General features: G+C 48.8%; 1 protein-coding gene across 1 annotated transcript; it reads left to right on the top strand.

The window, feature by feature from the left end:
- Nucleotides 1-776: 776 nt before the first annotated feature.
- On the top strand, nucleotides 777-10563 carry LOC309451491 (aquaporin-7-like; the record flags this gene model as incomplete). Its single annotated transcript, XM_082075179.1, has 6 exons — nucleotides 777-866; nucleotides 4058-4184; nucleotides 6387-6524; nucleotides 7668-7786; nucleotides 9163-9380; nucleotides 10410-10563. The coding sequence occupies 6 exons, from the start codon at nucleotides 777-779 to the stop codon at nucleotides 10561-10563; spliced, it is 846 nt and encodes a 281-aa protein (XP_081931305.1).
- Nucleotides 10564-12239: the final 1676 nt, after the last annotated feature.

Genomic DNA, 12239 nt, shown 5'->3' on the forward strand with positions numbered 1-12239 from the left:
CTGGTTTGTGTTCAGCCAAAATGAGCAGATGAAGGAGGAATCAGGACAGTGAGGGCTCTGCTCTTGCAGCCAGATGAGATTGAAGGTCAGTGGGAACTATTGCCAAGGGTGGTCTCTCGTTGCCCCACAGGAGAGGACAGCCTGGGAGGCTGATGGGGGGGCTCTACACTCATGTAATGGAGCTCTGGGCATGGCTGGAGCAAATATTCAACCTGAAGCAGTGCTCAAGGTGTTGTGCACTTCCCATCTGCAGACAGCAGTGCACACCAGCTCCAGGCAGAGCATCCTCACCTCAAACTTGGCATCGAATAGTCCTGCAAAGCACAGGCAAATGGTCCTTATCCCACCTGTTAAAAAAACAACGGCCCCACACCACCAGCCAGTGGGTTACAATGCAGAGCACAGCCAAAATTCCTGTTCAGTGCCTGTCGAAGAGGTTATGTTGAATGACAGAGGCTTCAGGAGCACACCAAGACTATTTACAGCTGCACCGTCCTGGAGAAAGGCTGCTACTGAGCGAAGGCACAGAGTTTGCCATGCTGCACTAGCAGACGTATTGCACCCTCACCATATAGTTTTAAAAGGATGGCATGTGTGTGGGAAGACTTTAAAGCTAGCTGCTACTTTATTGGTTTGTTCATCGTTAACTAAATGAATGAAGGTGTCTAGGGGTGAAGGGAGGGTGCCAAGTTTCAAAGGGTAACTTAGCTCAGTGCAACAAAGTGTGCTGCCACAACAGGAGCTCCTGGAGCTACAGGCTGGAGCCAGAGAGCACAATGCTGGAGAAGATTCGGAAGGCGCTCACGATTCATAATGTCACCGTCAGGGAGATGCTGGCAGAAGCACTGGGGATGTTCGTCCTCATGGTAAGGAGGAGATGGGCTCAGCTGTGTGTATGTGTGTGTGTGTGCAGGGAGAGTGGGAGGGTGTTTGCAGCAGCAGCACGTAAGGTCAGTGGTTTCTTAGCACATCCTCGGGGTTGCTCAGGAGTTAGTTGCTACTGCTCACCCCTCTGCTCTGACGGGGTGGCAGCTTCCCACTGGTAAACCATCTGCCAAAACCCTTCTGGAAGAAAAAGGCAATGTGGAGGGTGGGAGGGGGGTGCTGGGGAATGAGCCGCTGTTTCAGTTCTCTTCTACCAGAAAGACGAAGAAGAGTCTGGGAATGAAACCGAAAAGCGGTGTCTGGTCAGATGGGGCGACACAACACTTGTGCCAATCCACTGAGAGATCCTGTGCAGTGAATTGAGGCTTTTCTCCCCAGCGTGCCAGAGGTGATGGTGTGGTTTGGGGTCCTACACAGGTCTGGGGAGCAGACCCTGACTCCTCTACCACTGACAGTCTCTGTCAAGTGAGAACAGCATTCATCCATCCTCCACTTAGGGTTGCCAGGGCAATGAACGCCAGTGAAACTCTCCGGAGCCACAACCCACCATTAGGAAACATTATTACTAAGTGTAAAGTACACCAAGATTTTACTTTTGGTTTTCTTATGCTGGCAAAGGAATAGCACTTATCCAAATCAAACAGAAACCCACTCCTTGCCTGAGCATAAACAGATCATTTAATGCAGAGAAAGTGAGGTGGTTTTGAGCTCTTGGGCTGCTTCAGAAGTGTTTGGGGAGAGGGTGAGGAAATCTTTGCAGTCAGAACTGGTGCCCGGTGGGGGTCAGGTGCCCACCAGGGCCAGAGCCTTCATGTGTTGGATCAAGATAGCAAAAAGGTCCAGCAAGTGTCTGTGCCAACTTACCACACCTGGACTTGACTTGCAGGTGCTTCTGGGCTGAGAGGGACTCTTTGGACTAGACAGAGGCTGGCACAGAAAGGCTGGGGATAATCCAAATAACTCATACTTGGAGATATGCACAAGAGAAAGAGTGTGTAAGGATGGGGACCTTTTGACACAGCTGTCTGTACAGAAAAACGTGCTTATTTACAAGGGCAATAACTGCATGTGTAAAGGATGCTTGTTTTTTATCACACCTGGTTGCACACCTAGCTCCTTGAATTTCACTCATACTACAGAGTTTCGGTCTCACTGGAAGTCAGAGTACATACAGCTGTGACTTCAGCAGGAGCTGAGCAAACCATTTTCCTTTTCCATCCCCTTTGCATTTTGGTGGTGGAAGTTCCCAGATGATAAAGAACAAGTTCAGGGTTGTCCTGCCAGGGCTGTCTCTGGGATGTAGCATGGGGAGGAGACTTTTCTCTGTATTCTGACAATTTAAGGCAGATTTTGGAGCCTGCATCTCATGTTGGCTCTTCCCTCACCAATCCCCATGAAGGAATTGAGTAGGAGGAGGAACACTGGGCATCGTTCCCCATCAAGAGCTGGCTACAAACAGCATCCAGCATCCAAATGTAGCATCCAGCTCTTCAGCAGCCCTCTGTCCCTCAGTGCAACTGGGTATGTGCTGGAAGCATCTCCAGGACACCTGGATGGTAGCACTCAGCCAGGGCCTCTTGCTCTAGTGGGCAAGCAGTGTTCATAGAGGAGGGAACCAGGCAGCAGGAGTAAACAGCAAAAGGAGCAGGGAGGTAGGAAAAAAACAACCAACCAAACCAAACAACAAACACCACAACTACTATGGGGCTCTGTGGATAGAGCAAAAGACCAGAGGTTTGGATCTGTGCTAAAAAATAGTCACTCTGGCCTGTTTTGTGTTGTTTTTTTTTTTTTTTTTCCAGGATAATGCTGTTTGGCTTTAACAGCCACGTCCCCTGACCTGCACCCCTCTGTGCTTGCTGCTGTTCTGCAAAACCTGTGCTTTATATGTTTAGCTTCTCCTGGATGTGGCTTTGGAAAAGATCAGAGATGAGCAGGCAGAGTTGTTTAAGAGCTTTGCAGATACTGGGGGACATCCCAGACACCGGATTTTGGGGCTTTTTCTGTGGCAGATGGAGGGAAGGTCCCACACTGCGGAGGCTGTAGATCCAGGCAGAGCACAGCGAGTGGTCTGTATATTTGAGAGATAAGAACAGTGTCTCTGGGGAACAGGGGATTTTGGTGATGTCTGAAAGGGAAGAGGGAGAGCAGACACGAGATAAAAGTTGGATCCAGGCAGAGCAGCCAGTAAAGATCTGAGTCAAAACAGGACAGGCCAGAGCCTGCTTAGTTGCTGGAGAACATACTGACTTTCTTGTCTTGGAGAGGCATGTCACCCTGGATAAACATCAGCATAGTCCACGGAGCAGGATCCGCTCTCCAAGCCCTAAGCAGTTTGCAAGGCAGAGACCTGAAGAGAAGCTTTGTCCTTCTCCAGATTTCAGTGTAAATCTGTGCAAAGAACTGATTTTTCCACCCTCTGACCACATTAAAAGAGTGAAATAAAATTTACTCTCAGGCCAGAGCAATTTCTTGGATATGCCTTTTCCTGAAGGAGAGTATTTACTTTCCTTTTTATTTATTTTTTTTTTTTTTTCTCAGTTTCCCTTTAGTCACAAAAAAAATATTGACACTTTGGCTGTTTACATACTGGAAGTATAGGTGTTGAAAGGAAAAATCAAACCAGAATTTCCCTCCTTGTTTTTCACTGGAATAATTGACCAAAATTAGAGTGCAGTTTTCCAAATAGATGTGTGCTGCCCAAACTATGTTTTTAGTCAATAAATTGCACACCAGGAAAGGAAAGACGGCAAGAATCTGCCCACCCTCCTTCTACCCAGCTCGGGCACCATCTCCAGAGGGTCTGTGGTGATGCTCCTCTGGCTCATGTCCCTGGCTCCAGGCACAGACACCCTTATTGTGGCTGTGTGAGGGATCCCAATCGAGCCTGGGACCTCGATGCGGGTGTCTGGGGTTTGTATCCTCTTACTGAACCATGAGTAGAGTGCTGGGTTTGGTGTGATGGGCACTGAGGAGGAATAACCCTGGTACTGCTTCAGTTTTTGTAGAGTGGGGTGATTCTTTCTTCATCTCCTGACCATGGGCACCTTAGAGTATTCCTGTCTTTGGGAGTTCATTATTATTGCAGAAAAAGTGGCAAGGATGCTCCATCCATCACAGCAATAACACTACTTTTAACACCCCTTTCTCTCTTTGTTTTTCCATGCACTAGGTCTTTGGCTTGTCTAGTGTGGCACAAGTGGTATTAGGAAACGGAAACTACGGGCAGCAACTGAGCATCAATTTGGGATTTGGCATCGGTGTTACTCTGGGCATCCATGCGTCTGGAGGAATCTCCGGTGAGCAGGACACGCGAGCATAGGACATCTCTCTGTCACATAAAGGACACGTGTGTTGGGAGCAGCAGGAGTGGGTGGTGGAGGGGCGGGTGATTGGTAGGACGGCAAGGAATGGCAGTGCCCCCACTGGAAGAAAAGGCAGTCCTCGGGTCTCCATGCAAGAAGAGCAGAGCAGGTTTGGTGACTGTAACCAGGGATCAGCCAAGTTTGCAGGTCTGAGGTCAAGTCAAGGAGTTGTGATGGCACAGCAAAGTCAGAAGAAGCAGGGGACAAGGCAGGCACGGTGTACCTACAGTATGCTGACCCCAAAAGCATTTTCTGAGCAGGGAAAAGGGCAAGCAGGACAGGGAGAGCAGTGGAGGTTCGTCCATCCCCTCTTGTTGTGGAGCCAGGTTTCAGCAGCGTCCCTGTTAGGTACTTGGCTTATGTCATCATGGCCCAAGGAGACAAGCAGCTCTGAAAACACACTGCCAAGATGACCCACAGGCAAGTAAATAATTTATTGTAAATGAGAGATAACTGCTGATGTTGCAACAAGGAATAATATGCAGATTTTCCCCTTATGATCCGCGCCCATGTGCACGTGCCCCGTGCGAACTCAGGAGGTGGTGTTTCAACGCCACGGGGTGGTATCACATGACAAAGCATTACCTTTGCCTTGTGCAATTTCTGCCTTCATTTGCACCAAGAGAGGAGATTAAGGGCTCTAGTGGGCAGAAAATTAAGGCAAGGGCTTGCTCTTGAATTATTGGAGCAAGAAGATGTCAAAGGCTAGTTTGCAAAGGAAAAATTTTCCATGCAAGCAGTCTGCTCTTGGTCTCCCTGTCCTTTTGGAGCTGGTAGAGACAGCCAGGGGAAAGTGGGCAGAGGAAAGTAGGTCCCTGCAGTCCCGGTTGACATTTGAGATGAAGCTGATCTGCTGAGGGCTGCGAGGTGGGAGGAAGGGTCTCAGCTCAGCCAGCCACAGGCTGGCTCTGGAGCAAGCTTCAGGGCCTTCTGGCATTTTGATTTGGCCTAATTTGTGTCACAAGATGTTTCTTGTGATCTCTGAAATGGCTGGTCATGCCTGCAAAGGATCAAATGATTGAAGAAAAAAGCATCTTCCTCCATTTGAATTGTGGTTGTGGAACTGTAGCAGGCGGTACATGCACTTTCAGTTCACCCTGTCCTGTACTTGGATGAGGTGGTGTGTGCCTGGCTCTTACTCCTTGCTGAGTATGGAGTAGGAGAGGTCCACTAAGGCTGGAGCACTAACTAACTCCCCAAGTTTACACCTACTGGGTAGGAAAAAGCAAACATTTCCATTGAATTTGTGGGGGGACAAGGCTTGAAGAACAAATGTAGTTTCCAATGAGGGCACCAAACCTGGATCCAATTAATCTTTCTCCAAAAGCACCAACCTCCTCCACAGAAAGCGTCCCCTCAAAAGAGGGAAAACTGGTCTTCCGCTCTATGAAGGGCACATACTAAAAGATGCAAGGAAACGCAGTTCAAGATTACAAACTCTGCAAGGGAAGGGCTGTCTGTTCCACGCTAGTGGGAGCAACCATGGTCTGGGACAGATTGACCATCCCAGTAACACCTTGTCAGCGCTGCGATGTCAAAGAGGTGATCCGAGTCCCTGCTGACAGCCCTGTGTAGGATTTGCTTTGCAGACATGAAGATACGGGGCGTTAGTGGTTGATTTTGCAGTTTGTTTCCACAGCATCTCCCTAGCAGATGTACTAAGGGCCTACAGCGTCCATGAGCTGGGGCACTCAGCTGTGCCAGGGTCAGCCCCACCTTGTCTACCATAAGTTTTCAGAAGGCCTTGAGATTGTTTGGGATAAGATTTGCCTCATCTGCCTGTAGCCATATAAAAGGTGGGTGATGAGTACAAGTTCTGGGCTCCCTGTAAGCTGAACAGAGAGAAGCTGAAACTCATGCTGTGGCAGGAGAGGTGTCTCAGACAGGTGAGATGACCCACTCTCTGGAGGCAGCCTGTGGTCCACAGAGACTAAAGCAGAGGTTGCGTAATTTTTCAAGGACTAGAGCTAGGAGCTCTCTGGCCACAGGGAGAAGGGGTCAGCAGGAGGGAGACCCTGACCTGGGAGAGTCTTGATGTTCTAGAGCAACGTTTGGCTGGTCACTGTGGGGCGTGGGGCATGCTTCAAAACAGCTGGATCAGGACTGAGTCCACTTTGTTTTGCTGTGATTTTGCAGGAGCTCATCTGAATGCTGCCATCACCCTCACACACTGCATTTTAGGAAACCTCCCCTGGAGAAAGCTCCCAGCTTATGTGATCGGCCAGTGCCTGGGCTCCTTTGTGGCATCAGCCACTGTCTTTGCCATGTACTATGGTATGGTTGTGTCTTTATCATGGGCATTGCTGTGGGCACCATTTCAGTCTTAATTTACAGTACTGCAAAAATGTTTCCTTTCACAGTATGCAGCATGATGTCTGGGTGAGGAGGGCGAGCTGCTGGTTTGTGGGACAGGCCTTCATAGCTCAAGGCCAGAGCAGGGCCCAGGTATCTGCGGGAAGGAGGTGCAGTTCCTGGAGAACACACCTGCTTTGTTCAGGCCATTCCCACTGCCACAACCTGTCCTCAACTCAAAGCCAGTAGCTGCATTTTGTCAGCGTTTTGTTTCCAGGGTCTGCAAGGGCTTGAGTAAGATGGACTACCATGTATTAGGTACAGCTGGAGCTCTGGAGGACTCTGCTGGTCTGTGGAAAGCAGGACAGCAGTTATTTTTTCATCTGTGGTTTTGACTTGCGATCAGAGGACCCACCACTCACTGGCTCCAGCATGTCTCAGCCCCCGAGGGGCAGAGGGATGAGGCCTCCAGTGCACACAGTGCATCCAGCAGGGACAGGGGGCTGGTAGGCACAAAGAAGCAACTGCAGACCACAATCTGCAGGTAACAGTTATCGGTGAGATTGTGCCCTGTGAGGGGTGTGTCACCTCCGTCATATCTCCCATTGCTTCTTTTCCCCTTGGTGTCCATGCTGGCTGCAATGGGTGGACTTGTGTAGAGGCCATGTGGGATGAACTCTGTGCCAAGGGCAACGAAGCTGCTGAGGGGTCTGGAGCACAAGTCTGATGAAGGGGGCTGCTGAGCCTGGAGAAAAAGAGGCTGTGGGGAGACCTTATCACTGTCTACAACTGCCTGAAAGGAGGTTATAGCATGGAGGGGGTTGGTCTCTTTTCTCAAGTAACAAGTGATAGGACAAAAGGAGATGGCCTCAAGTTGTGCCAGGGGAGGTGTAGATTGGATATTAGGAAAAACTTCTTCCCAGAAAGGGTTGTCAGGCATTGGAACAGGCTGCCCAGGGAAGTGTTGGAGTCACCATCCCCAGAGGTGTTTAAAAGACATGTAGATGTGATGCTTAGTGACACGGTGGAGAGGTGGACTTGGCAGAGTTGAGTTAATGATCAGACTCAATAATCTTAAAGTTATTTTCCCAGCCAAAATGATTCTGTAATTCCCATTTCTCCTAGATGCTCTGCATGACTATACCAAGGGGAACTTTACGGTGACAGGACCAAATGCCACAGCATCAATCTTCTCCACTTACCCTGCTCCCTATATGTCCGTGCTTGGGGGCTTCTTCACAGAGGTCAGTGGGGACATCTATGGAGAAGGTGGGTGGTAACAGGCACTAGTGCTGATCTTCTGCAGGGCACTCAGCACTACATATGCAGATAGAATCACAACCTCTCCTCCATGGAGCCCACTGCCCAGGCAGATGCCTGACAGGTAGGATCCAAGGCACCTTGGTGGCTGAGCAAGCCCAAAGGGTAATGCCTGCAGGCTCCTCCACAGCTTGGTCCAAGTGCCCTCCAGGTACCTTCCCTTGAACACAGCTCACGCAGCAGGCAGTGGGAAGGTGACCTATGTCATGAGCCATCTCCTCTGGGTTCTGGACACTTCTCTGAGCTGTTCTTTTTGGATCCTACACGCACTTCACACTCCCAGGCAGCTCTGCTGGCTGCTCCTCACTGGCACAGAGTGCCTGCAAGTACCTTCATGTGAACACAGCCTGTGTGGATTGAACCTCTGGGGTTTGAACAATTCAGTTTAGACTGTGTACTGTTGATTCTCAGAATATAGCAAACGTCCAGGTGCCCAGAAATAGGAAGGGGAAGCCTCAGGGGATGTGGAACACTGGGACACTGGAGAAGGAGGGTTCGCTGTCCATTCAAATCAGAGGAAGCCTGTGGTTTTGTTTCTGACCCGACAAAACTCTTGCCTGGGCATGATGAGGAGGCTGGTGAGAGCTGGAGAGCCTACAGATGGGGACCTGATCACTTGGCCTCCTGTGGAGCATGCAGAGACCTTGCTGCACGAGAAAGAAAATGACAATTACAGCACATTGCCAAGAGCTGCAGAGTTTCTGCTTTTGCTGCCATCTCTGCAAGCAGGTCAAGGCTCTCCAGCTGCATTTTCTGAAGCAGAAAGAGACAGCAGTCATCACTTCTGTTCAAACCACAGTTCCTGATGTCTTGGGCACTGCTGATCTACAAACGTCAGGTACTTACAGTCACAGATTGGAGATTCAGCTTCCCAGAGGAGCATCTGATATCTGCTTTGAGTCTTGAAAGGGTTTATGCAACAAAGGGCTCTATAAAACATCACTCCCTCTAGGGAGGCTCAGATTTGTCTCCTTAGCAGTTTGTTACAGCTCTGCCTCTGTTAGACAAAATGCACTTAAAATAACCCATGTCCCCATCTGAAAGTTCAGGGAGATTACAGTGCTGAGAAGTTCACATCAGTCCCAGAGCATTTTTGGTGATGAGGTGGAGACATTTATGCTGGGAAATGAGTTAAGACTTTTCTTCAGTCCACCTGTGAGGAGGGAATAACATTAGGGTCCTCCCTGACTTGATCAGACTATGAATCCCACCTGCTCTCCCATTCTGGGAAGTGTCTTTCCTCTCTGCTGAGTGGGACCCTTCAGTCTCCTGACTTGTTCTCTCTTTCCTGCTCCCGCAGTTTGTGGCGACAGCGATGCTGCTCCTGGGCGTTCTGGTCATCCACGATGAGAAGAACAACGAAGCCTTGAAAGGCACACAGGCCTTGCTCACGGGTATCGTGGTCGTAGGCATTGGCTTGGGGATGGGGATGAACACTGGCTACGCCATAAACCCCTCCCGGGACCTGCCCCCCAGGATCTTCACAGCGATTGCTGGCTGGGGAATTGAAGTCTTCACGTGAGTGAGCCGTTTTGGTTTTACACTTCCCTGCTCACAAGGAGAGGTGATAAACCCAGGATACCATGGTCATGAAGCCTTTTCCATTGGACCTAGTGATGCTATTGTTGCACAGTGCATTCTCCATTTTCAGAGAGCAAGGGTTGTGCGTGGAGGAGCCCCATGCATTGTGTACACATAATTTGGGGTGCACTAATTCTCCAGCATGGGATTTGGTCTTGACATTGTGATACCTCAATTTGGCCACCAAATTGGCTGCCTGTTAGCTCGAAGTTATTGAGGTGACCACAGAGCGATTTAGCTCAGCTGAAAGCAGGTACTTACAGCTGGATTGCTGAATAGCTCTCCTAAATTTAGATGTTTGAAACTGGAGGTGAAACCCTACCCTCCCCTATCTGGTAAGATGGCCCCTACTACAGGTTTTCCCATTGGATATTAGGAAAAAATTCTCTATGGAAAGGGTTGTCAGGCATTGGAACAGGCTGCCCAGGGACATGGTGGAGTCACCATCCCTGGACACGTTCAAAAGGCATTTAGATGAGGTTCTTAGGGACATGGTTTAGTGCCACAGTTAGGTTATGGTTAGACTTGATGATCCTGAGGGTCACTTCCAACTGAAATGATTCTATGATTCTATGGTAAGTGCATTAGCAGAGCCTCCTGTCCCAGCTGCCCATTTTAATTAAATTTCCAGAAAATACCTTTGAGGGCTTGATAAAGGAGGTGCAGATCTATTTGAAGTGGGGAGGGAAGAGAGGGTGGTGTGTGTGTGTGTGTATCTGACACTCATGCTCATCAAGATCACACAATTCCTGTAGAACATGAAACCAGCAGGCAGTACTGAGCCACTTCCCAGGGCGATGGGCAAAGTGACTCTCCCTCCCGCAGTTAGGCTGGTGGGTAGAGAATTTGCCTAAGCCCAGTATTTGAAGTGGGATTAGGCACCTCTGCTCACACAGATCACTCCTGCAGACTCACCATGTACCAGCAGCGCAGTGGTTCATCTGCCTCACCCATGTTTCATTTTAGGGCTGGACATCACTGGTGGTGGGTCCCACTCACAGCTCCATTAGTAGGAAGTCTTTTTGGTGTTCTCATCTACAAAATCTTCGTTGATTTTCACAACAAACCTGTCCTGGAAAGTGGAAATGAGAAAGGAGTCATGGAGTCTTCCACGCTTTGACAGCTCCAAGGGGAAGGCCTGACAGCAAAGTCTACATGGACATATGCATTGATAGCCAAGGGGTACACAAGGGGATAAGGACATGTGCAATGGTGGTGCTGGAGAACACTGTTTTTCCACCATGCAGGTGGAAGAATGAGACACATTTTCAATAAACCTACTCTGCTTAACCAGACAAACTGGGTCTCTTGAGACACTGGGCAGACCTGGGGAGGGCTACACCTCTCTGTGACCAAATAAATTACTCATCTCCTTGTGTAAAAATCTACCAAAAAATAGTCTGGAGAAAAGCAAAGTACAGCTGCAGGACTCCAGATACCTGTCCATTCTTTGCAATCAAAATACAAGATCCAGTAGGGCTGAAATAAGACTTAGTCAGGAGAGCATGAGTGAAAACCAGGGAACACTTACACAGTGGCAGAAGTAATTAATGAAATAAATTTTGACCTGGAATAAAAGGCAGGTGGATGTCATCCACGACAGTGGATGGATCAGGGGCCTAGACTTGCTTCCATTTGCTAATCTGAAACCCTAACAAACACCCAGTTTGGTGGAGCACAAAGAAGAGCAAGGACAGTCTGAAATAGAAACCTGAACTCGATTTTTGTGTGTGTGCTTGGTTTTGATTTTTTTAAATTTATTTTTATTTTGCTCTAGACACTTGGGAAGCACTAGCAAATTACTAAACTGAATTACCAGGTCTCCTGAATCCTGGTACTGATGTGAATGGACTCAGACTCTGTGGTGGCACCTACGAACACTTAAACAAATAAAACATGCAGCCTTTTCTCCACTCCGAATGCATGAGAACCATGGGAAGAGGTTTCCGTGCTCTGCAGTAAACCTTCCACCTCCATCTGAATGAGAAAGTGGGTCTGCAACAGATTTACAAGTTTGAGGCATCATCAGATTAAAAGTAAAACAGTATGAGAAGCTGCGTGTCCCCAGGGTGGGTGACAAGAACCTTAACTCTTCTAGAAAGTGCTAAAGGAGTACGGTGTGTATGTTAAGCATGTGATTGCAGTCCCAGGGGTGGGTACCATGAACACACAACACAGATCTTTAAGGGTAGGACATGACAGCACATCATTACTACACAAAATTCCAGAAAATGGCATTTATTTGCTTTAATGATCATTCATGTCTTCTATTAAAAGGATTACCAAGGTATTATTGTGGGGTGGGGTGGCGGGTACTGACATCTTTGCTTCCTCATGAGACCTGGCCTGAAATTAGTAGAGAAGCTTCAGCAGATCTTCACATGGCACAAGACACACATCAGCTTGAGAGGGCCAAAAAGCATTAGAGGATTTTCTCTTGCTTGGGGGTGGCAGAGGGCAGCTGCCAAGCAACGCTTGGAGGGCTCCTGAGCAACTAGACTTGAATGTGGGTCCTGGCCAGTGCTGGAAAGCCACCAAAGCATAGCAGATCTGGGGCTGACGGCTGCAGAGGTTCTGAACAGTGCGCGTGGGATAGAAGTGCAACAGCTCTCACACAGCTGAGTCTTTTCCTCTATGTAAACTAAACTGGGAACATCAGAGCAGCTCGAGATGGGACTAGCTAATAGACACTGTAGCCCATCCCTTCTCAGTGAGAGATTCTCCACCGCATTAAAAAACAAACAAACAAACAATCCAGCCCGCATCCTGCTCTCATCATATACCATTGTTGTGCAT

Source organism: Streptopelia decaocto, assembly GCF_964273445.1.
Source record: "Streptopelia decaocto genome assembly, chromosome: Z".
Lineage (NCBI taxonomy): Eukaryota > Metazoa > Chordata > Aves > Columbiformes > Columbidae > Streptopelia > Streptopelia decaocto.